General features: G+C 39.8%; 1 protein-coding gene across 4 annotated transcripts in view; it reads right to left on the bottom strand.

Moving 5' to 3' along the window:
* Positions 1-26,409, bottom strand: part of STIM1 (stromal interaction molecule 1) — a 194,465-nt gene that overhangs the window by 35,074 nt on the left and 132,982 nt on the right. For all 4 annotated transcript variants that reach the window (XM_082661253.1, XM_082661254.1, XM_082661251.1 and 1 more), the window contains exon 3: positions 18,709-18,823. In XM_082661253.1, the coding sequence (XP_082517379.1) occupies positions 18,709-18,823 (115 nt within the window). The remainder of the gene's footprint in view (positions 1-18,708; positions 18,824-26,409) is intronic.

Below are 26,409 nucleotides of genomic sequence, written 5' to 3'. Positions count from 1 at the left end.
GCAATATAATAATAACAAATGATATTAATAGAAGCCATCATTTACATAGCACTTACTATATAACAGGTACTGTGCTAAGCACTTCACAGATATTAGCTCACTAATCTTTGCAACTACCATGTGAAGGATATGTTCCACTTCATCCCTATTTTACAGATGAAGGAACTGACACACAAAAAGGTTATGTAACTTTCCCAAAGTTATCCAGCCAGGAATTGGTAAAGCCAATTTTGGACTCAAGCAGTCTGGCGTCAATAGCCCTTGCCCTAGCCATTATGTCATAAATATAATACGTATATAACATTTTAAAATTTATATAAATAATATATATAAAGGATATATATATATGTGTGTATATATATATATATATATATGGACACACACACATACACACATATGTATATCCTCCCTGACACTGCTGGAAAGCTTCATACTAAGGCAAATCTGAGCCGAGTGACGGATCCAGATGACATCACTTAAGCCCTGAATGAGATCACACCTGTAGACAGCCCTATTCATACATTTTTCAGTTTTGTGCAAAAAGTATTTTCCCATTTTGCTTATATCAGATTAAAAAGATTTTCTGTCACAGCAGGAGCCAATTCTAACTGAAACAATTACTGAGTGATCATTCACAACATGGTAAATCATGTCATTACCATACACGGATCACTGTACCTAATCATTTCCTCAATACTATAAGACTGTGATTTTTTTAAATGGACAACCATAAAAATAATCCTTGTAAAATAATTTTAATATTTCTGTGGTATTTAGCCACATATATAACAAATTTATTTCCATACTTTATCAAGAATCAACAATAAAAGAACAGAAGAGGACTTAACATGCAAGGAATATGTTCAAGCCAAGTAAAAGTCAAATGACATCATGATGTATTATATAAATCAAAGTTTCATAGGAGCTTGAGTAGAGAAAAATGGTGGGAGGACTGAGTCACCATATAGCACCCAGTAATACAGCTATGCTGAACTTAAAGAGCCTTGGGTGGGAGCAACTGGGTTTCAGCAAAAACATGTCATTTTATTGGATTTGAAATTTGCTTTTATTTAATGTATCAGTGTGTTTTTGTTCATATTTGTACACAAATTTTATATAGCAACTTAAACCTCATTTTATGTTTCTACATATTTAAATACCATTAAATAAAGCCAGCTTTGCAGGCCCAAGATAAATGATTTCCCTTAAAAGGAATCTGTACATTTCTCAAGTTGAAAACTACCGCTGTGAGCAGCAAGAAGCCAAAAAAGTTTTGAAGCAGAATGAAATGGTGAGATTTATCACCCTCCTCTCTTAAGATACATATCTTTCCCCAAAATTGTCCTTCATCAGAATGCTTTCTAATTTCTCCTTAGTAGTCAGGAGACATTGAAGGCAGGGACCACATCCTATTCATTTTTGCTCACTCCTTTGTCACTAAAATAGTGCCTCTTATACAGTGGCATCAATAAGAATTTACTGAAAGAATAACTACCCTAAATGAGGAGTTCCAGAAATGTTCTGAATGTGGGCCTCCAGACAGCAGCCACAATCCTCCTAGACAAATATACAGCTCAGGTGGAGGTTAACTTCTGAAATGCTTGTGCAAAAATCAGCATTCCTCTGGTAGGCACACCTCAGATCTTAGGTTGTTTCTGTCACTCGCATATAAACTAGAGAAGTTGGAAGGCTGGGCTCTGACCCTTCATCCTTCTATCTCCCATAGGGGAGCCCAGCACACGGTACAAAGCAGACACTCAGAGAAACATTCCGAATGAAACAATAGAAGACAAAAATGCTCTAATCTCTCCATGTCCTCAAGAAGCTGCTGGAGCTCAGGAGGAAAGTTCTGAAGCCGAGAGACTTTGAAGGTAGATTAGACCATTTGCAGAGGCACAGGAAAGGTTCCGGGAGAGGAAATGAGGCAGGTCTAGTGCACTCAGATTGATTGCATCCTAGAAGACAAGATCCCGGAGGCTTAGGCGGTGAGTGCTTAGTCATTGCCTGGTTGAATATCTAATTTCCAGTCTAGAATACATTGGAGGGAAGAGAAAGATTAATTTCCAAGAGATATGCTCAAGTCCTAGGGCTTAGGATAGGAGGGATGACAGAACTGGGGTTAAAGAAGTGTTGAGGAAAGTAGAATAGACTGGCCTTTTATTCCTGAAAATGAATATATCTCCACATACATTATAAACGTGATCACTTGCTACGGTCCAGAGTGTTAGGTAATGAAGGCCTAGCAGAGTGGCACAAGATGTGAGGCAGACAGACAAGTGCTAGCCTGCAAAGTGCAGAGAACACATTCCTTCCACTACTGTCAAGGGAGCTTGGCCTCACCCAGCATGGCGTATGGAGTAGAAAGGCCACGTCACGTATTGTTGCTTGAAAGGCTTGAGGCCAGCGGTGCCACAAGGGTCTTCTGCCTACGGGGAAGACGAGCTGATACAAGCCTGAGCATAAACGCTTGGCATGCAGGAACTCCTCCACTTGTGCCCTACACTGCAGTGGAGACAGAAGTCACTCTAGACCAGGGTTTCTCAGTCTCTGCAGCACCGACCTTTTGGACAGGTTAATTCTTTGTTGTTGGGGGCTGTCCTATGCATTGTAGGATGTTTAACAATAGCCCTGGCACCTACCCACCAGATGCCAGTAGCATGCTGCCAGTCATAACAATCAAAAGTATCTCCAGATACTGCCAAACGTTCTCTGGGGAGCAAAACTGCACCCCACTGAGAACTACTGCTCTAAACACTACACTAAGTGAGGCAGAGGGTCTGTAAGGAGACCACTACACTCCAATAAGGATGGACTCTGAACATAGTAAGTCCCTACAGAACTAAGCTTTGCAGAAAAGGATGATGACTTCAGCATGTCAGGACAAACCTCAAGGCACTTGTTTTTTGGGTTTTGTGCTCCACATATTATTCTGTTACCTGGCAGATGCCCTACCTAGGTAAGGCTTGGCAGTATGGTGTTGCCCACTCAGAGTCACTGCAGTCTGAACAAAGTAAGCCAGGACGAGCTGCATCCTTGTCAGACAGCAACGCTGTGTCCCAGCATGAAGATCTCACTCAACAGTCAAGGTGAGATATTAGGGCCCCTTGTTCCTAAGGTTCAAGTATCTAAAAGTTAAAAATCTTGTTCTGCTTTCTCATTCCAAAAGAGAAAATGGGAAGAATCCCTGAGCCGAAGTGAGGAAGAAGGTAACAGCAAGTACAGAGAGCTGTGGCTGACAGTAAAAGGAGACAGAATTTGACCAGGGGAGCTTAGTACAGATAGAGACTCCAAGTGACTCACACGACCAAACCCCAGGAGGACATGCAAGCAAAAGAGAGTTTTCTAAGGTCATGATTCTCTCATCCCCCTAAGCCTGTCCATTTTGCTCCTAGAGACATCAAAGACTACATCTCTGGGCAAAATGACAAACAGAACTACACAGAATCGGAGAAAGCCAACCTCTGGAGTTTTCCACAACAAATAGTCCTTTATAAAAGAAATGCACAAGGTGACTGACTATGTAGCCTCCAACCTTTCTAATGACATAATCTACATGTAAAAAAAAATTTGAGCACACATTGCCAATATAAGAATATCTGTTTATAAATTAGATATATGTACTAACATTAGGTATACTGTAAAACATACATAAAAATTAAATGAGATAAAAATAAATGCGATATAAATACAAGCTATTATATTCTCTTGGGGCACCCCAATTGATTGTCTTGTACAGTTGGAAACCATTGACCCAAACTTCACAGCTTTACCCTACATGTTGCCTCTGTTATAGCTTTTAGCTTCTCAGTCTTCTTCTAGAATCAGTATCTTGCACTATTTACTTATTTATCCTTGAACATTGCTCTCAAACTTCTAGGTCTTTGCTGTTTCTGGAAAAGCTCTCTTCCCTCTTCCTGGCCTGATAAACACCAACTAACCCTTAAAACCCAGCTCAACCTCTTCACTTATTGAAACTCTTTGGAGCCCATTTTAAAATCATGAGCAAAGACACAGACCTATAAAGTGTGGGGCCTGTTCAGAGAACTCTGACTCCCATCTGCCTGGAGTCCAAGGGTTATATATAGGGACAAGGAGGGTGAGGCACTGCTGAGGCCAAATGATAAAAGGCCTTGAAAGCAGTCGGTCCAAAACTCCAAATTCATTTATTCATTGGGGGGAAATTTTTATTGAGTACCTACTACTTGCCAGGCACTGCTCTAGAAGCTAGGAATATAACAGTGCACAAAAGAGTCACCGGTTCCTAGTGTTTATATTCTGGTGGAGAGAGACAAACTAAAACACTGTAACAAATAATTGTATGTTGGGTAGTGATAAATACAAGAAGAAAAATAAAGCAGGGTAAGAGGATAAAGAGTAGTGCTATATCAGACCAGATCAAGGAAGGCCTCTTTGACAAGATGACATTTGAGGAGAAAATAAAATGAAGTCATGAGCCATGTGCATACTTGGGGGAAGGGCATTCCAGGCAGATGGAACAGTAAGTACTACTCCTAGCACATGAGCTATAGTGATACCTCCAGGGATATGCCAGAACAGATCCTTGGCCTTGGCCAATCCTTTTTCTTGTCAGAGAAAGAATAAGCAGTAAGAAATGGGCTCCTGAATCAGTATGTCTTTCCCCTAATGGACTGGTAGTGCCTCCAAATAAAGCCCTCACTTTTGTAGTTTCAAACTCACATCCCAAAAGAACTATGTCTGGCAGAAAAGTCACCAGTACCTTCTTTGCCTCTCTTTCACACAGCTGTTAGTCAGTTAGTTGGTCACTTGGTCAGCCTTTGGTCAGTCTTTTGGTCAGCCAGTCAGATATAGCACAATGGTTAAGAATTTGGACTTTGGAACCAAGTGACTTGGATTGAATTCAAGATTTGCTACTTACTAGATATAAGATCATGGACAAGTTACCTAACCTTTCTGTGCCTCATTCTGTCACCTAATGGTGAGAATCAGAGTTCTCACATCATAAGAGTGTAGAAGATATGAGAAGTTCCTAGCATACAGTAAGTGCTAAACAAATATTATCCATTATTATCACCATTCATTCACTCCTTCATTCACTAAGCTTTCACTGGCTTCTACGCTAGTAGATCCTTGGTTGGTTACAGAGATCAATCTGGATGATCTCCATCATCCAGGGCTCTTTTCTAGAGAAGGAGACATATAGGAAATTAAATGAGTATAATACAGTGTGATAAGTGCTAGGTAAGAGGGATGTATGGGGTGATGTGAGGGCACAGAGAAAGGAGTGACTGATTGCCAGAGAGAGTCAGAAAATGCATCACAAAGCCTAGCTTTTTATCTGACTACTGTGGAGAGAGAGCATTCCAAGACGCCTACAGAATCTTACCACAGTGGCCCTCCCTAAAGACAGTTTGCAGCCTAGACCTGTGGTTTTTCTCTGAGTGGTTTCCCTCTGGCTCTCACTAGCAGTTTGTCATCTGAGCCTAGACTAAGGCAGATACTATGTTAGTTTTCTAACATGGTCCAATACCAAGCCCTAAACCATTACTGCAAAAAGAATCTGGCCCTTTCACTTAGGCCTCATGCGATAGGCCCACTAGGCTGCCTGGCAGAAACCAAGTCTTCAGAGCCCAAAAGGACACACTAGTGAACACCACCTATAAAGAAGCTACATGGCTAGCAGAGACCAGATTAGAGAAAGACTGACATCATGGCTGCAGAGTAGTAAGGGAACCTAGAGTTTGGCATGTTGAATGAGCCAAACAACTCATATAACATCACACAATGGCAGACCCAAGGACAAACTCCTGTCTTCCACATCCCTGCTCTGGGCCAGGTCCTGGGCTATGTGTTAAGATATGGAATCATATAAGATAATGCCCTCAAGCAGTCTGGTGGGGAAATAAAAAGGGAGGGGAACAGATAGTTGCAATTAGTGTGCTAAGTGCTGTGATGAGATAAATGTAAGAGGCTGTGGGAACACAGAAGGCACCTAACCTAGCCTGTGGTTTTCAGGGAAGATTTCCTAAAGAAGGGTATACTGAAATTGAGTCTTAATTATCAAGTAGGATTTAACCAGATGAACAAAGGAAGATAGAGGGAACACTATATGAGAAAGCATCAAAGGATGAAAGAGAATGGCATATCGTAATAACTGCAGATAAATCAGTGCAGGTACAGAGAAGGATGTGTGATAAACAGTGATAGGAAATATGAAAATAAGTGGAGCACAGAAACGAGCCTGAGCCTGGTATGTTAAAGTAATCTGGCGCAATGCCTGGTATGTAGAAGGTACTCAGTTAACTTTTTTGTTTTGTTTTTTGCAGGCATGTTTGCACAAATTGGAAGAGAGAAACAGTACCTACTGAGGCCAATACTACAGAGGTGAGTAAGGAATGACAGCATGAAAATATTAAGAAATTCTCAGAATATAAGAGAAGACAACCAGATTTTTACATATATGTACATATTGATCTTTTTTTCCTAATTGAGGTAATTCATTCTGAGATTACAAGTGGGTTAATGTCAATGCATCTGACTAACATCTCATAGATAAACATGAAAAAATCAGTGGCATTTTCTGTAACAATTAATCTTTTTTAATAAATTTATTTATTTTATTTTTGGCTGCATTGGGTCTTCGTTGCTGCGAGTGGGCTTTCTCTAGTTGTGGTGAGCAGGGGCTACTCTTCATTGCAGTGACTACTCTTCGTTGTGTGGGCTTCTTATTGCGATGGCTCCTCTTGTCATGGAGCACGGGCTCCAGACACGTAGGCTTCAGCAGTTGCAGCACATGGGCTCGGCAGTTGTGGAACACGGGCTTAGTTGCTCTGCGGCATGTGGGATCTTCCCGGACCAGGGCTCGAACCCGTGTCCCCTGCACTGGCAGGCGGATTCTTGACCACTGCGCCACCAGAGAAGCCCTGTAATAATTAATTTTGTCAACAACTACTGAGCTTTCAATATTTTATTGAGTTCCAAATGAGACAGCAATTGTGATTTAAATTAAAAGCTAGTTCTATACAAATTGTTACCTAACCAATAGAAAAATCAATATTTATCTTTTCAAAATAGTATATGGTTACTATATATGATTATGCAGGAATTTACTTGTAAAATTTTTAGCAGTACCTTTATTTCTCCAGGTTCCATTTAGTAATATTTACTCCACACAGAAATTTGGTGTCTTAGCATGTTTGTTTCATTATTTAAAAAAGAAATGGGGAACCACTGAAAAGCAGAGACTTGGTCAGATATTTGTTTTAGAAAGATTTCTCTGGAACCAACTAAAGTACAAACTGCAGTACAGTTAGACTGGGCCAAGAAGAATAGTATGAAAACATTCAAGCAAAGCAAAAGATGATTAAACTAAGACTTCTGCTTCAGGCCAAGATGAAGTAACAGGGATGGAATTCACCCTGCCTCATGAAACAACCAAAAAAAAAAAAAAAAAAAGACAAAACATATGAAACAATGGTTTTCAAGACACTGGACATCAGCCTACAATGGACAGTGATCTTGAGAGCTGGTAAACAAATGAGGCAAATCATACAACTGCCCCAGCTTATGGCTGTGAGAAAATTTCCAGGCCACTGTGCAGAGAGTGAAACTAAGGTTGAGAGGGCAGAAATGGAAATACACTGTTGGGAGGTTCTTATACTATATGTGGCAAGAGGTACTATTATCTCTTGAAAATAGACTGTGATAAGTTAAAGATGTGTATTTTACCTCCTAAAACAACCACTAAAATGACAAACCAAAAAGTTAAGCCAACAAAGAAGATAAACTGGAATTATAAAAAATACTCATTAATCCAAAAGAGGGTAGAAAATAAGGAAGAGTGAACGAAGAACAGATGGGAAAAACAGGAAATGAACAGCAAGATGATGGACTCAGATCTAACCATATTAATAAACATATTCAATGTAAATGGTTTAAACACCCCAATGAAAAGGCAGTGACTGTCTTATTGCAAAAAAAAAAAAATCGGGCTCAACCATATGCTGTCTATAAGAAATGCACTTTAAATAGAAAAGCACAAATAGGTTAAAAATAGATGGAAAAAGATACACCAAACTAACAATTCTCAAAAGAAAGCTATATTAATATCAAAGTAGATTTCAAGGCAAAGTATATTACCAGGGATAAAGAAGGTCATTTCATAATAATAAAGAGGTCAGTTCATCAAGAAGACATAATAATCCTAGATCTGTATGCACCTAGTTAACAGACTTTCAAAATGAAGCAAAGACTCACAGAATTAATTGCAAGAAATAGGTAAATCCACAATTATAGCTGGAAATTAAAATACTCCTCTCTCATTAATTGATAGAACAAGTAGGCAGAAAATCAGCAAAGATACAGTAGACTTGAAAAACCATAAACCAACATGGCCAGACTGAATTTTACAGAACACTCTACCCAACAAATGCCAAGGGCACATGGAACATTTACCAAGATAGATCATGTTCAGGTACATTTTTTAAGAAGTCTTAGGGGCTTCCCTGGTGGCGCAGTGGTTGAGAGTCCGCCTGCCGATGCGGGGGACACGGGTTCGTGCCCCGGTCCTAGAGGATCCCACATGCCGCGGAGCGGCTGGGCCCGTGAGCCATGGCCGCTAAACCTGCGCGTCCGGAGCCTGGGCTCCGCAACGGGAGAGGCACCAACAGTGAGAGGCCCGCGCACCGCAAAAAAAAAAAAAAAAAAGAAGTCTTAAAATATTTTAAAAATATTAAATATAAAGTATGTCCTCAGACCACAATGGATTTGAAATGCAAATCAATAACAGAAAAATCTCTAAAAAAATCCCCAATATTTGGAAACTAAATAACTTGCTTCTCAATAATTCATGAATCAAAGAAGATATCAAAAAGGAAACAAAGTATTTTAAGCTGAATGAAAATAAAAACAAAACACATCATCTAAGATAGTGAAGAGCCAATACTAAGATATAAGACAGATTTCAGAGGTATGCATTTCTAGGGCAAAAATAATCCCTCAAGTTGGAACACATTAAGGGATGCTAAGTTATTAAAGACTATATCAGGCCCCCCAAAAAGGTGAAAATAAGCATTTACCATCAGTTGCGTTTTCATTTTAGATATTTTCACTCTGTCTATGCTATGAATAAATCAGTTGGAAAAAAGCAAAAAACTACAACACACTAGAATTTGTGAAATGCTGCTAAAGCAGGACCTAGAGGAAATGTATAGCACTGAACGCCTATATTAGAAAAAAAAAGAAAGGTCTTGAATCAATATCCTTAGCTTCCACCTTAACGAACTAGAAAAAAAGAGCAAATTAAACCCTAAGTAATCAGAGGAAATAAAGTTCAAAGTAAAAGTCAATGAAATAAACAACAATAGAGAAAATCCTTGAAACCAAATACTGATTCTTTGAGAAGATCAATAAAATTAATAAAATCTAACAAGATCAGTAAAAAAAAGAGAGAAGACACAAATTACCAACATCAGGAATGATACATCATTACAGATTTAAGGCATATTATAAGAATAATAAGGGAATGTTATGAGCAAATGTATGCCAGTAAATTTGACAACTTAGTGTAATGGACAAATTCCTTGAAGACACAAACTACAAAAGCTCATAGGAAAAAAAAAAAAAAAAACCCGTCCCACAAAGGAAAACACCAGGCTCAAACAGCTTTACTGGTGAATTCTCCCAAATATTCAAGGAAAAATATAACAATTCTGTATGAAGTCTTCTGAAAAAATTGAAGAGGAATACTTCCCAACGCATTCTATGAGGCCAGCGTTATCCTGATACCAAAAACAAAGATATTTCAAGAAAAGAAAATGACAAACCAATATCCTTCATTAACAAAGGTGCACAAGTTTGAAACAAAGTTTTAGCAAATAGGAAATACAGAAAACAAACTAGTGGTTACCAAATGGAAGAGGGAAGGGGAGGAAGGGGAAAATTAGGGATGTGGGATTAAGAGATACAAACTACTATGTATAAAATAGATAAGCAACAAGGATATATTGTATAGCTCAGGGAACCATGGCCATTACCTTGTAATAACTTTTAATGGAGTACAATCTGTAAAAAACACTAAATCACCATGCTGTACACCTGAAACTAATATAATACTGTAAATCAACTATACTTCCATTTAAACATTTTAATAGAAAAATTAAAAATAAAATTTTTAAAAAGTAAAATCCAACTATATATTAAGAAGATGACCAAGTGGGGTTTATCCCAAGAATGCAGTTAGTTTAACATGGAAAAATCAGTCAATATAATTTATCACATTAGCAAACAAAAATAGAAAAAACAGGCAATCATCTCAAAAGACACAGAAGACTCATTTGATAAAATCCAACATGCATTTCTGATCAAAGCTCTCAGAAAACTAGGAATAGAAGGTAGCTTCCTTGATGTAACAAAGGTCTTTTACAAAAACAAACAGACAAACAAACAAAAAAACCCACAGCGAATGTTATATTTAATGGCGAAAGACTGAATGCTTTCCCTTTAATATCAGAAACAAGACGAAGATGTCTGCTCTTACCGCTTCTCTTCAACACTGTACTGGTGATACTAACTAGGGCAATCAAATAAGAAAAATATTTTTTAAAGGCATTCAGGTTGGAAAAGAAAAAGTTAAACTTTCTTTACCAGCAGACATGATTGTCTAATTTGAAAATCTGATGGTATCCTACTGATAAGTGAGTTTAGCAATGTTGCAGAATACAAGATCAATATATAAAATCAATTATATTTCTATATAAAGAAACAATCAGGAATTAAATTTGTAATACCATTTAACAGTAAAATGTATGTTATGTATATTTTACCACAATTTAAAAAATACTATTTACAATAGGAACAAAACCTATGAAATGCTTAGAAACAAATATGACAAAATATATGAAAGACCTGTATCCTGAAAACTACAAAACATTGCTGAAAGTGTTATCTCCTGAATAAATGGAGAGATATACTTTGTCCATAGGTCAGAAAACTAAATATTGTTAAGATGTCAGCTCTCTCAAACTAATCTATAGATCTGATGCAATCTCAGTCAAAATCCCAGTAGGGTTTTTTGTAGAAATTGACAAGCTGGTTCAAGGACAAACAGCCAAAACAACTTTGAAAAAGAAAAACAAAGTTGGAGGGCTAATACTGTCTGACTGAAAGAATTACTATAAGGCTATTGTAATCAAAATAGCATGGCATTGACATAAAGACAGACAAATAGATCAGTAGATCAGAATAGAGAGTTCATAAATAAACCCATGTTTATACGGACAACTGATTTTTGACAAAAGGTGCAAGGCAATGCAGTGGAGAAAGGATAGAATTTTCAACAAATGATTCTAGAACAATTGGGACATCCACAAGGACAAAAAAGAACTAAAATCCATACTTAACACCATATACAAAAATTAATACAAAACAGATCATAGGCCTAAATGTAAAACCTAAAACTATAAAACTTCTAGAAGGAAAGGTAGGAGAAAATGTTTGTGTAAGCTTGGGTTAGGCAAAGATTCCTTATACGTGATACCAAAAGCATGAGCCATAAAAGAACAAATTGATAAACTGGACTTCAGAAAAATTAAAACTTTCTGTTCTTTAGAAGACACTGTAAAGAGGATGATAAGCCATAGACTGAGAGAAAATCTTTGCAAAGCATACGTCTCATAAAGGATTTATATCCAGAATATATACAGGACTCTAAAAACTCAACAATAAGAAAACAAACAACCCAATTTTTAAAAAGACATAAGATTTGGACAGATAATCCACCAAAAAAGATATATGAATGGCAGTTAAAGCACATGAAAAGATGCCCAACATCATTAGTCATCAGCTAAATGCAAAATAAAACCACTATGTAATAACAGTACACTATTAGAATAGCTAAAATTTAAAAGACCATACCAAGTGCTGGTAAGGATGTGCAAGCACTGAAAGTCATACACTGCTGCTGGGAATGTAAAATGATACAACTACTTTGAAGACGGTCCAACAGTTTTTTAAAAATATATACCTACCATGTGATCTAGCCATTCCATTACTAGATATTTACCTAAGAGAAAAGAAAATATGTGCCCATAGAAAGACTTGTACATGAATGTTCATAGAAGCTTCATTTGTAATAACCAAAAACTGGAAATAACTCAAATGTCTATCAGCAGGTGATGGATAAACAAACTGTGGTATATTTAGACAATGGACTACTACTCAGCAATAAAAATAAATAAAATATTTATATATGCAACAATATGAATAAATCTCAAAATAATTATGCTAAGTGAAAGAAGCCAATTTTTTAAGTGTATATTATATGATTCCATGTATATAAAATTCTATAAAATGCAAACACGCCTATAGCAGCTGAAAGATCAGTAGTTGTCTGAGAAGTAGGAGGGGAGAGATCACAAAAGGCTGTGAGAAAAATTGTAGGGGTGATGAATATATTCACTATCTTGATTGTGGTGATGGTTTCACCGTTGTATACATGTGTCAGAACTTTGAAAATTGTACATTTTAAATATTTATACCTTATTTTATTGTCAATTACAACTCAATAAATCTCTTTCAAAAGAGGAAGTTGAGCTAAAACAGTATCATAGGAGATGCACATAAAATATATTAAAGAGGTAGAATCCTCAGGACTTGGGAACAGAAATAGGTAAGAGATGCTCAGTTTCCTTTATTAAATGTGGATACAAGTAAGACATTTTACCCTCAAATAGCTATGTAATATAAATAGAAAATGACTGTGATAAGTTCATTTTCTTCAGATAACAAAAAACAACCAGCGTTGATGTAATGATTTAACACATCATGGTAATTTTATATTTATACCTGAAAGAATGTAAGAGAAAGAAAAAGCCAGTTGTACCTTTTCCCCAAAAAATATAGCAACAAACAACTATGGTTGAGGAATTTAACTAAATGACTTGAAGATTCACTTAGCAAAGTAATTTTTAAATAGCTAAAAGAACAGAACAAATAGATATCTCGTCAGGTTTATATAAAAGCAAAAAGGGGATGCCAACTCTTTTATATTGATCTGACTTTTGAAATGGTTTATACAAAAGTCCAATGCCACCTGGCTCCCTGTGTTATGTCAACAGAGAGGCCAGTTCTGCTGAGTTTTCTCCCTAAAACCCTCCTGGTTCTCCAGTACTGCTCTACTGCTCCAATAAAAAATCCTGTCCTACAAACGAACAGACTGAATAGGAGATCTGTCAGCTTATTTTCTTATTTCCAAAAGCCCAGTAGAAAACAAACATCTTCTCGGGACTTCCCTGGTGGTGCAGTGGTTAAGAACCTGCCTGCCAATGCAGGGGACACGGGTTCGATCCCTGGTCTGGGAAGATCCCACATGCTGCAGAGCAACTAAGCCTGTGTGCCACAAGTACTGAGCCCATGCGCCTAGAGCCCATGCCCCGCAACAAGAGAAGCCACCGCAATGAGAAGCCCGCGCACCGCAACGAAGAATAGCCCCTGCTCACCACAACTAGAGAAAGCCCGTGTGCAGCAACAAAGACCCAATGCAGCCAAAAATAAATAAATAAATTTATTTTTAAAAAAAACAAAAACATCTTCTCAAGACAAAGTTCAGAGTGACACTAGAATACCAGGTTATTTTGCTTTTAGCTGGAATCATACTCTTTGGTTAGAATCAAAATTGATGGTTAAGGTGCCTTTGATCCATAAAAATGGGTAAAGAAATTATTAAGAAATATGCTTTGTTTGGCAGACAACATCTTTTTAAATCTCATGTCCACGAAAAGGGAGAAGAAACAGTAACACTGCACTTTGTTTAGAAGAATGGAAGCCATGCTTTAGAAGGGAATCCTCTTAGGTCAATGCCTCCCACCACCCTTCACTACAAAGGGCATAGTTACTGTTTCCATTGGCTCAAACATACAAACAACAATTCTACTGCTCAAAGATTCTACAAAATTCACCTGGCATCTCTTCTGTTAAAGAACTGCTACTTTGGGCTTCCCTGGTGGTGCAGTGGTTGAGAATCCGCCTATCGATGCAGAGGACACGGGTTTGTGCCCCGGTCTGGGAAGATCCCACATGCCGCGGAGCGACTAGGCCCATGAGCCATCCGGAGCCTGTGCTCCGCAAGAGGCCACAATAGTGAGAGGCACATGTACCGCAAAAAAAAAAAGAACTGCTACTCTCCCTACCTCAAGGATCTTAGAGAGATTGGAATTTGCAGCACCCTCCAACTCTTGCCACAGACACATACTCTCTTCTCTCACCATTACTACCCTACATAAGTCTGTGATCCAAACTATGCCAATCTGATTCTCCCTCCACTGTATCTGACTCTTGAGCAAAGACAGAGATGAAGAATGAATGTAGCCGAGACATATGAGAGTTACTAATTAGAAGAGGCCAATCCCGTAGTCCCTGATGCTGGGATCCCTGGAGTTGCCCTTGTTCTCAACTCTTCCTCAGCTCTACTAGTTCAGCTCTTCCTTACTTAATGACTTAATTTTGTATAATAAAGAATTTGGCTGGTTTTTATCTTTAGGTCAATTTCCCTGATTATAGGAGTATCTTTGTTATTCATGGTAGGCCCTTGGGTCACACTTGAGTTCATGCTAATGAGATGACTCTGGATGGGGGCTGGTCACCAGAAAGATCAACCATGTGACTAGAGGACTGGGGCTTTGAGCCAGGTGATATCAGCCCAGCCTTTGGGGAGGAATAGAAGGCTGGTGATTGAGTTCAATCATGTGGTCAATCAATCATGCCTAAGTTATAGGAAACCCCAATGAAAACTCTGGACAATGAGGCTTGGTTGAACTTCACGGTTGCATTGATGACTGATGTGCCAGGAGGGCAATATGTCCTGATTCCATGGGGAGAGGACACAGAAGCTCCACATTCAGGACCCTACAAGACTTTTCCATATGGGTGTCTTCTTTTTGCTGGTCCTAATTTTTATCCTTTATAATGAAATTGTAGTCATAAGCATAGCACTTCCCTGAATCCTAAGAGTTATTTAGTAAATTATTAAACCTGAGGGGATTGTGGGAACCCCTGATTTTGTAGCCAGTTGGTCAGAGCACAGGTGGTCTAGGAACACCCAGAGCTTATGGCTAGTTTGGTGTCTGAAGTGACAGTATTCTTGTTAGGTATTGTGCCCTTTTCTTATGAAGTCTGCACTAACCCTGGATAGTTAGTGACAAAATTGCATTACATTATTTCACTTAATCACTCTCTTTCTGCTTCATCTTCCTCATCTGTAAATGGAGACAATCGTAATATTTAAACTTCATAAGGTTTTTGTAAGAAATAAGAGTTAATATTTGTAAAGCACTCAGACCACTGCCTAGCACATATTAAATACGATATAAACATTAGAGTAGTTTTGTAGTTGTTGTTGTTGTTTTTATTATTAAAGTCCAGAGCTGGCTAATGTAGAGATTATCAGCCTTTTCTGCTTAAATCTAAATAACACAGAGAAAAGGCTGGCCCCAACATTAGTCAGAAAATGTTAACAACATTAATCACATAGATGGTACTGGCATTAGTCAGCTAATGTTCTGAATACAAATGACCACTGCTGATATCTACATCATCTAGAAAAACTCAGGCCAGCCAGTTTGAGCCAGTGACAGAATAGTACATGTTTTTTGTAGCTCTGGAAATCATAACTCCGGAGAGATTAGAGGCCTTACTTGGAATGAAACAAACTGTTGGGAGAAATAGTACACAAGAAGATTCTCACTTTTAGTCTGTCAAACCATCAGGCATGACACATGGTGAGCAAATCTTAAAATGGTACATATATATCACTTCTAGCTTAGCTATGAGCTACATCACTGTGCATTGAAATGTTTTTCTCTGTTCACCAGTAACGGGTACCAACTCTGCAAAACTCACTCCATTGTCTTCCATCTTCCTGTCATTTAGAACATGCTTGGTAGTGTTCCAATTAGTTGCTGAGTCCAGAAATAAAGTCCTTACCAGAAAATTGTCTTGAGCTGTTTTCTAATACTATGATTTAATCCCTCTGTTTCTGCCCTCTCTTGGTCACTTTCCCTTCCCAGCTACTTCTCTTTGGCTTTCAGAGAAGGTCAGGAATGCTCTCCCTGCCATCTTTCATTCTAAGTTCCGACTTTTGACACCCTCTCTTAAAACCCAGGCGCCATGGCCTCAAGTTACTACAGAAAAAGAAGAAAACTAAAATTAAATAGTACTGTTAGAAGATTTTTCCTGGCAGTGCTGGTATCATTCCAAAGATCATTTCTGTGCTTGATCTCTCATCAGTAGACAGCCTGAGTTGCTCAGGAGCTTATTAAACAAAAGCCCCCACAAGGATAACAATTTCCAGAAAGCTATCTACATAGCTAAATTATGCTTCTTCTAAATTGATTAAAAACAGAGTTAACAAGCATCAGCCTGTCCATCCTACAACCAGGATTAGAATCCAGGTCTTCCTGGGACTTCCCTGGTGGTCCACTGATTAGGACTCCATGTTCCCAGTGCAGGGGGTACAGGTTCGGCCTGGTCAGAGAACTAGATCCCACATGCCGCAACTAAAAGATCCTGCATGCCTCAACTAAAGAGCCCACATGCCACAATGAAGATCCCACAAGTGGCAACAAAGATACCGCATACCACAACTAAGACCCAGAGCAGCCAAAGAAATAAATAAAATATTTTTTTAAAAATCCAGGTCTTCCTGTTTAAATCTAACGTTCTCCATCTATATTATAGATGATCCCTTCCAGAACTGAAATTCCATAATCCTAGGTAAGAATTTTCTTTTTTAATTTATTTATTTTTGGCTGCACTGGCTCTTCATTCCTGCACGCGGGCTTTCTCTAGTTGTGGCAAGTAGGGGCTACTCTTCCTTGCAGTGTTCAGGCTTCTCACTGTGGTGGCTTCTCTTGCTGTGTAGCATGGGCTCTAGGCACACGGGTTTCAGTAGTTGTGGCACGCAGGCTCAGTAGTTGTGGTGCACAGGTTTAATTGCTCCGCAGCATGTGGGATCTTACTGGACCAGGGCTTGAACCTGTGTCCCCTGCACTGGCAGGCAGATTCGTAACCACTATGCCACCAAGGAAGCCCCCTAGGTAAGAATTTAAACAAAAATAGAAACCGCCTCATTCCTACCAAAACTGGTCTTCTCTACAACCAGACCAGTGCTTTCAACCACGGTGGCATGGAAAAGCACTGGCCTAGAGAGCAGAAGGTCCAGGTCTAAGTCCTGGCTCCACTATTTACTAAATACAATGAACAAGTAACTTTATAAATTTAGGCCTGAGGGAGGAGATATGGGGATATATGTATATGTATAGCTGATTCACTTTGTTATAAAGCAGAAACTAACACATCATTGTAAAGTAATTATACTCCAATAAAGATGTTAAAAAAAATTTTTTTAATTAAATAAATAAATAAATTTAGGCCTAAGGTTCCTCATCTGAAAAACCAGGAATGCTGGTGGTCACTTATTTTTAACTCTTCTTAGCATCAAGACATACCCTAAGAGACCCAGGGGAGAGATTGCTTCCATTCTTATTAGTATCAAAGGAAGCTCTAGCCATAGACACAAATGGAAAGGAGGCTAAGGCACTGTTTTTTCCTTCCCTGTCAAGCCTCATACAATTAGACATGCTCTTTCACTCAGAATTCTGAAGCAAATGCTCTAGGAGAAAAAAAAAAAAAAAAAAAAGGTAATCACGGTTTAGCAGTCTTACACATGAAAAAGATCTAAAGAGCTAAAGTTTTAATTTTTTTTTTTTTTTTTTTTTTTTGCATACGCGGGCCTCTCACTGTTGTGGCCTCTCCCGTTGTGGAGCACAGGCTCTGGACGCGCAGGCTCAGCGGCCATGGCTCACGGGCCCAGCCGCTCCGCGGCATGTGGGATCCTCCCCGACCGGGGCACGAACCCGTGTCCCCTGCTTTGCCAGGCGGACTCTCAACCACTGCGCCACCAGGGAAGCCCTAAAGTTTTAATTTAATAAGTTCAACATGAGTCAGCAGAGTGATTTGACTGCTGAGGGTACCAGTATCTAATCAGACTGCATTAACAGACACACAGGGTCCAGAACTGAGAAGCGGATGGTCCTGCTCGGCTCTGTGCTGATCAAACCACACCTGGGGGTCTGCGTCCAACTGTAGGAGCCATGATCTAAGAAATACATTAACAAAAGTGTCCATATGCAGGAGACCAAGATGAAGAGGAGGCTGGAAAAAAATGTTTTCTTCAAAGAACTAGGGCTATTTAACCTGGAAGAGAAGACTCGGGAGAGAGTTCAACTGCACTTCGACCCAACCTTTGAATCATCTAGGACTCAGCAGAGCCAGGACCAAGTGGGGAGCTTCAGAAGAAAGGGGCTGCCTCAAAAGGCCAGCAAACTCCCTGTCTCTGGAGATGAAGCAGCCAAAGCTGTGAGGTTCCTTTGGGGGATGGGGGGAGCTGGTAAGGAGAGGTGTAGGGATAGGATAGGATTCGATAAGAATTCTAATGAGAACAACTCCAACTCTGTTTGGAGCATCTTCCCCCATTCTCAGCACAGTGACTCTCTTCAGTCTTATTCAGTCTCTATACAGTCTCTATTCAGTGACTGTATGTAGAACCATTTCAGTAATTTGCTCTTTACTAAGCATTTTATACTCATGTCCTTTAAAGGCCAAATTGCTACCCATCTTCTTCTCTCTTCTCTAAACCTTCCGGCAACTAGGATTGACAACCAAGCTGCCTATTACCTTCTGAAGACTTCCATGCCTTCCACAAGTCCTCTACGCTGATGAGCTTATCCTCACCATGGAAGGTGCTGTGTTTCACCGTTGGGTCGTGGTAATTGAGGTCTTCCCTCAGGAACTGCAAGGGAAAGCACAGAAGTCACAAGAGATACCTGGGAGCCAGCCCACTAAGATCTCCTCACAGGTCACCTAGCTACCCACAGCACATCCCACCTGCCGGATGTACAAGTGTATCACATCACCCATGTATCCTTCCATGTGAATATGTCCTACTTACTAACTAGACTGCCTTTTCTTCTTTGTTATATGTTTCGTTTGAGAAAAAAATAAACGTGAATAAGAAATTCCTTCCTCATATTTTTTTAATTATGGAAAAGGAAGAATTAACAACTTTTGAGCACTCATTTACACACTAAGCAACATTCCAAGAGCTTATATTTTCTCATCTAATCTTCACAACTAATGAATTATCACACCTATTTTACAAATGAGAACAGTAATAGTCTTTAGTTATTTATTTATTTAGGCTGCGTTGGGTCTTCGCTGCTGCTCGCAGGCTTTTCTCTAGTTGCGGCGAGCGGGGGCTACTCTTCATTGTGGTGCCCGGGCTTCTCATTGCAGTGGCTTCCCTTGTTGTGGAGCACGGGCTCTAGGCATGCAGGCTTCAGTAGTTGCAGCACGCAGGCTCAGTAGTTGTGGCTCGCGGGCTCTAGAGCAAGGCTCAGTAGTTGTGGCACATGGGTTTAGTTGCTCTGCAGCTGTGGGATCTTCCCGGACCAGGGTTCGAACCCGTGTCCCCTGCATTGGTAGGCAGATTCTTAACCACTGCGCTACCAGGGAAGCCCAAAAGCAGTAATAGTCTTAAAGAACACAGTTTGCCCCAAATTCTCAAAACATTAAGTTTAAAGAGATTTAATTACTTGCTGTGATGATTTTAAAATATGTCCACAATTCTTTGACAATCCTTCCATAAAAGTTGAATTCTTCTGCCCTTGAATATAGGCTGACATTAATGACTCATCTTCTAACAAACAGAATGTGGCAGCAATGATGTCAAATGACTTCCCAGGCTAGGTTAGAAAAGGCAGTATAGATTCCACCTGGCTCACTCCCTTTGGGGACACATGCCTTGGGAGCTCTGAGCCACCATGTAAGAAGCCTGGCTACTCTGAAGCTATCATTCTGGAGAGATAATGTGTAAAGACTATTTAGAGCTAGCAATGTCTGAGCAGCACAAGCTGTCTGAGTCTTCCAGCCCAGGAGTCAGACATGTGAGTGACTGAGACTTCAGGTGATACTAGCCCCTAGATTTTGAGTTACTTCACCTGATGCCAAGTGTGGACACACAGGAGCTGTCCCTGATATGCCAAGCCGAGATTGCAGAAACATGATAAAATAAATGTTTTTGTTGTTTGGAGCCACTAAGTTTGGGGGAAGTTTGTTATGCAGCATTAGATAACTGAAACATCTGCCCAGGGTTACAGCTGATAAGTGATAGAGTTAGTATTCCAACCCAAGGTATCTGACTTTATAGTCTAAAGTTTTCCCCTGTACCGCATATGCTGTCCTTTAGTTATGCGGATTTTTTTTCACACTATACTTTTATAAGAAAAAAGAAAAGCAAAAGAAATCAAAGCTTTTAGAAATTTAACTGGTAATTAATTTCACAGATACTCATTCAGCCCAATCCTTAACCACATTAGTATGTATAAGATTGAACAGTGATCACTGCTTTCCACAGAGCCTCAAACATCAAAGAAATACGCAACTCTGATCACTACTCTCACAAGAACACATTTTAGTAGAATTTTCCGGAAATGTCTCTTATCCACCTTTCATTATCCCCAGGGTCCAAGAAAGGAAAGGGTCTGACCCAGAGTAATGTCAGTAAATGTTGCTGACTAAATGAACAGATGATTGACAGAATGGTCCCAGATTCCTTAAACTCATAATCGAGGGATGATTTTCTCCCCTGGGTTTTTCAGACATAAGACGTCTGGGCTTAAAGACTCAGGAGAGAAGTTTGAAGAGAGACCACACTGGATTACTCTCAACCTAGTCAGGGTATAGGCTGCTGAGCACAAGGAACTTGACAATGTCCACAACTATAACGTAGCACTGTCCAATACAACTTTCTGCAATAATGGAAAGCTTCAATATCTGTCCTGTCCAAACAACTGTCACTAGGCACAGGCAGCTATTGAACACTCATAATGTGGCTAGTATGACTAAAGAACAGAAATTTTTTAAAAATTAATTTAAGTTTAAATGGCCACATGTGGCTAATAGCTACATACTGGAGTACAGCTCTAGTGCAGTCTACTACCTGGGGTATAGGTACGGCCTAGCTACATTCCCATGGAGGCTAGAATCCTGAAGGGAAGTCAAGACCTCCGGCGAGATGAGGAGTGAAGAGCAGTGCCTAAGTTTAACAGTTCTCTGTGTCCTCCCCCCACAACTAAACTCAGGTTCCTTCTGACACGTGTGGGTTAGGTTCTCCAGCTCCCCAATGTCTCATCTGAAATTGGTGAGAGAATCTACTTTTTAATAAGAATTAGGTAAGTGACATGGTGAAGGGCCCAGAGCAAGGAGATTTTGTCAATTCTTAGAAAGGTAAACTGACTGAAGTATTTAACATGTTTGGATTTTTTAATCGTCAGCCCTTTAGACCGCCTAACATCCAATGTATTGTATGCTATAAATTGTGACTCTTAACATTTTTTCCCAAATTGCTACCCAGTATCCCAACTCCATTTATTAAATTATCTGTCTTTCCATGGAAGCAACCTAAATGTCCATTGACAGATGAATGGATAAAGAAGATGTGGTATATATACACAATGGAATATTACTCAGCCATAAAAAAGAATGAAATAATGCCATTTGCAGCAATGGATGGACCTAGAGATTATCATACTAAGTGAGGTAAGTCAGACAGAGAAAGACAAATATCATATGATATCACCTATATGTAGAATCTAAAAAACTGATACAAACTTATTTACGAAACAGAAACAGACTCACAGACATAGAAAACAAACTTACAGTTACCAAAGGAGAAATGGGGGTGGGTGGGGGATAAATTAGGAGTTTGGGATTAGCAGATATAAACTACTATATATAAAATAGATAAAGAACAAGGTCCAATTGTATAGCACAGGGAACTATATTCAAAACCTTGTAATAACCTATAATGGAAAAGAATATGAAAAAGAATATATATATACACATATATACATATATATATATACACACACATATATACACATACATATATCAATACATAAAAAACTGAATCACTTTGCTGTACACCAGAAACTAGCACAACATTGTAAATCAACTATACTTCAATTAAAATAAATAAATAAATGCCTTAGACCTTAAAAAAAATTATCTGTCTTTTATTCCCTTTTTGGAAAAATGCTATTTAATAAGAAGTAATTATAAAGTAATAACAACTACATATATAGTTGGGTATATTTCTAGCCTCTCCATTCTTTTGCACTAAACCATATTTTTTTGCTAGCACTTGACTATTTTACTATACTTTTTATTTTAATTCAGTTTTATTTTATTTTATGCTTTTAAAATTTTTCTAATGTCTTGACCCCCTCTTTCCATGGCTCTTTTATTTCAGAACATTTCTTGTCAATCTCAGTTACTTATTTTTCAAAACGAATTTTAAAACAATTTTGTTAATTTTATTGAGAGTCTGATTACTCTCACTGGGTGATGAGTAAGTGATGAAATCACTGGACCTTAAACACCACACCCTAGGACATATCAGGGAAGACACAGTTACAAGCAGTCTGAGACAGTCAGTCTGGAGGCAGAAATTCATTCATTCATTTATTCAACAAATACAAGATTTCTATGTTCCGGGCACTAGAAATGCAGTAAATAGTAAACAAAACAGACAAAAATCTTTGTCCTCATTGAGCTAACATCCAATTTGGGTGAGAGAGACAATAATTTGTATAAAGCAGAGAAGGTCAAGAGGGAAGGCCAAGAGTTGTGGTATTAGTGATTTATCATCTTCATTAGAGGTGTCAAGGAAAGTCTCATTAAGAAAGTGACTTTCAGGCTTCCCTGATGGCGCAGTGGTTGAGAGTCCACCTGCCAATGCAGGGGACACGGGTTTGTGCCCCGGTCCGGGAAGATCCCACATGCCGCGGAGCGGCTGGACCCGTGAGCCATGGCCGCTGAGCCTGCGTGTCCGGAGCCTGTGCTCCGCAACGGGAGAGGCCACAGCAGTGAGAGACCCGCATACCGCCAAAAAAAAGAAAGTGACTTTTAAGCAAATATCTGAAGGAGATGTTGGAGAAAGGCACACAGGATAACTGGAAGAGTATCCCAAGAACAGAAAATGGCAAATGCAAAGGCCCTGAGCCAAGAACAAGTATGTTCAAGGAATAGCAAGGAGGCCAGTGTGGCCAAAGAGAAACAAGTGAGGTGGTAACTAGCAGGAGATGAACTCAGAGAAGCAACAGGGGTACAGATCATAAAGGCTTTTGTAGGTCATCATAAGGACTTTGAGTTTTACTCTGAGATGGAAGCTGTTGGAGGAATTTGAAGAGATATGCGACACGATCGCATTTACATCTTTAAAAGCATTTCTCTGAACGCTGTGTTGAGAAGCAGACTATAGGAGGACAAGGGCAGATGCGGGGCAACCAGGTGGCAATTGCAATAATCAAGATGTGAGCTAATGGTGGCTTGAAACAAAGTAGTAATGTGGATATAATGAGAAGTTGTCAGGTTGTACATAAACTTTACAGAGATCAAATTTCTAATCCTCATAACGTTTTTAGTTTTGATTCATCAGGGGTCCTTTAAGGTATACCCTACTTTAGTCCTCCTAGGCTCTAACCCAGACCCTCTTAATCTAAGACTAGAGAAACACTTGTCATATGCAGGCCTTAGGAGCAGAAATGCCAAAATCCCCAAGGAAGAGGATTTTCTACCATTATCAGCTAACTCCAGGAAACCATGTGATGAGATATACCAGCTACTTTTAGGGAGCCAACAAGAAACAGACTGCTTTTTATAGCCAAGTCTGGTCATTGAGGTGTATGGAGAGCAGAGAAGCTCATGGGAAGAAGGTGCAAGGAGTATCCGCACAGGGGCTCACATCAGGCTCTGCTGGTACCACAAAGCATGCAAAGAAAGAGTAAGGTCAGAAAACAAGGCCAGCAAGAAGGTGGTGCCAAACAAGGAGGGTGGGCTGACAGAAGCTATACCTGAAGGAAGGGCCAGATGCTGGATGGAACCTCGTTAGAGAACAGGGAAGTGCGGCTGCAACAATCAGGCTTTTTTCTTTCTTTTTTTTTTTTTTAACATCTTTATTGGAGTATAATTGCTTTACAATGGTGTGTTAGTTTCTGCTGTATAACAAAGCGAATCAGCTATACACATACATATATCCCCATATCTCCTCCCTCTTACGTCTCCCTCCCACCCCTCTAGGTGGTCACAAAGTACCGAGCTGAGGCTTTAAGGGGAGGAAAGGCGGTGTACTGTAAATATAAAGAGTTCAGAACCTTTAGAAACAGACCCCTTCCTATGTGACTTTTGGGCAAGCTACTTAGCATCTCTGAGCCTGTATTCCCCTCAAAATGAGGGCTAATTATCCCTCTCATTTGAGTGTGATAAGGATTAAATGACTCATGTTTGCACAAGTCATAGACTGCCTTTGCACATGCCTTTTAATGGCCCACAAAGCATTTTATAAATTGAAACTATATATAAAAATCACAGGGACTTCCCTGGTGGTCCAGTGGTTAAGACTCCACACTCCCAACACAGGGGGCCTGGGTTCAATCCCTGGTCAAGGAACTAGATCCCACATGCTGCACTAAGAGCCTGCAACCCACAACTAAAGGAGCCCACATGCCACAACTAAAAAGATCCTGCATGCCGCAATGAAGATCCCGCGTGCCACAACTAAGACCCAGCTCAGCCAAATCAATAAATATTTTTTTAAAAAATCAAATTTCACCCCAAAAGTCCAGCTCTCTTTAAAAAAACAATTTAAAGGTCTAGCAACACTGAGCTCCAGTGACAACTCTGGAATTTTATTTGGGAGAGGCTTAAGGGCTACAATTTGATTGGAAGGGAGGGTGGTGGCTAAGGGACTTGTCATGAGGTTGTGTTTGCAAAGCAAGCACATTGTTTTTATGTAGATCATTCATTACAAATTAATTTTATAATGCAACATTTTATGAAGATGTTTTTGTTTACATTTTACTTAAAATTAAGAAAAAATTAATTGTCCGTATCAAACAGTATTATACATAAGTCGCAATTTGGGGCAGCTTAGAGGTGGGGCAGTTGGTCCTGAGGAAGATAACGAGGGTTTCTTTTTTTTTTAATTAAAAAAAATTTTTTTTCCTTTATTTATTTATTTTTGGCTGCATTGGGTCTTCGTTGCTGAGCGCGGGCTTTCTCTAGTTGTGGCGAGCGGGGGCTACTCTTCGTAGCGGTGCGCGCGCTTCTCACTGCAGTGGCTTCCCTTGTTGCGGAACACGGGCTCTAGGCACGTGGGCTTCGGCAGCTACAGCACACAGGCTCAGCAGTTGTGGCGCACGGGCTTAGTTGCTCCGTGGTATGTGGGATCTTCCTGGACCAGGGCTTGAACCTGTGTCCCCTGCATTGGCAGGCGGATTCTTAACCACTGTGCCACCAGGGAAGCCCAACGAGGGCTTCTTGATCAAAGATGATTATTCTGTGCTCCCACAGTCCCTGTGTATACCCTAATCAGTCTTGTTATGCGTCTACCTCCCCTACCAAACCATATACCCTCTGATAGACGGTCCCAGTTACCCAGCCATAAACATAGCATACAAGAAAATTGTACAGAACTAGAACTTTGATGTCCAATATACTTGAGGTAGGCATTATCACATATTACTCTGAACACTGTCCCACATCCAGCTAATGGCTAGTGTCTGATATAAGACAAAGTTTAAAAGCAACAAAAAGCAAAACCAAAACAAAACCAAAGAGGCAACTTTTGGCTCCCACAACAAGGATTTACTATTTCGGACTCAGAACAAGCAGCTCTTCTCTCAGGAAGGTCTAAGGAGGCTCCCTGAAAGTCTTGCCTTACCAGGGGGAATACAGCACTGGCTAGAGCTGCAGCTCAACAGCTCTCTGAAGAGCCAAGGGACCAGTTGTTACTAGGTATATTTAGTTCTATGAGCTCAGAAAAGTGATCTCCCTGGCAGTGGCACAAAGCATGCAACCCCATCCCAAGTGAAGCAGTAGTGAGGGGGTGTGGGTGAGAGCAGACAGGAGGGGAGACATGTCTCTAGAATTCCCAACAAAACAGGCCCAGCCAGCTTCATCAGGGAACAGAATTCACTGAGGTAAAGCTTGAAGAGGAGCAGCACATCTGTGGGTGCAGGAATCAGGCAGGTCTCCTGGGTTCTTGCCTGGAAGCAATTACTCCTCCTTCCCCTTTCCACCCTTGTTCCCCACTGCTGATGCACCACATCTCCCAAACCACACCACCACAGCACCACCCCCACTTCCCCACACATACAATGTTTAGAACCCACAACACACGTGCCCCAGATCTGAGAAGCTTCCCAACTCTTGTTTACCACGTGAACATCTAGCAAGGACACAAATTTTAGATACAACAGCTCTGAATGTCACTGGTACAGAATGCTGGGGACATGGACATCTCAGGGGTGAAAAATC

The sequence above is a fragment of the Grampus griseus genome (genome assembly GCF_964374135.1).
Source record: "Grampus griseus genome assembly, chromosome: 8".
In the NCBI taxonomy this organism is placed as follows: Eukaryota; Metazoa; Chordata; class Mammalia; order Artiodactyla; family Delphinidae; genus Grampus; species Grampus griseus.
This window is presented reverse-complemented; position numbering and strand designations above follow the sequence as displayed.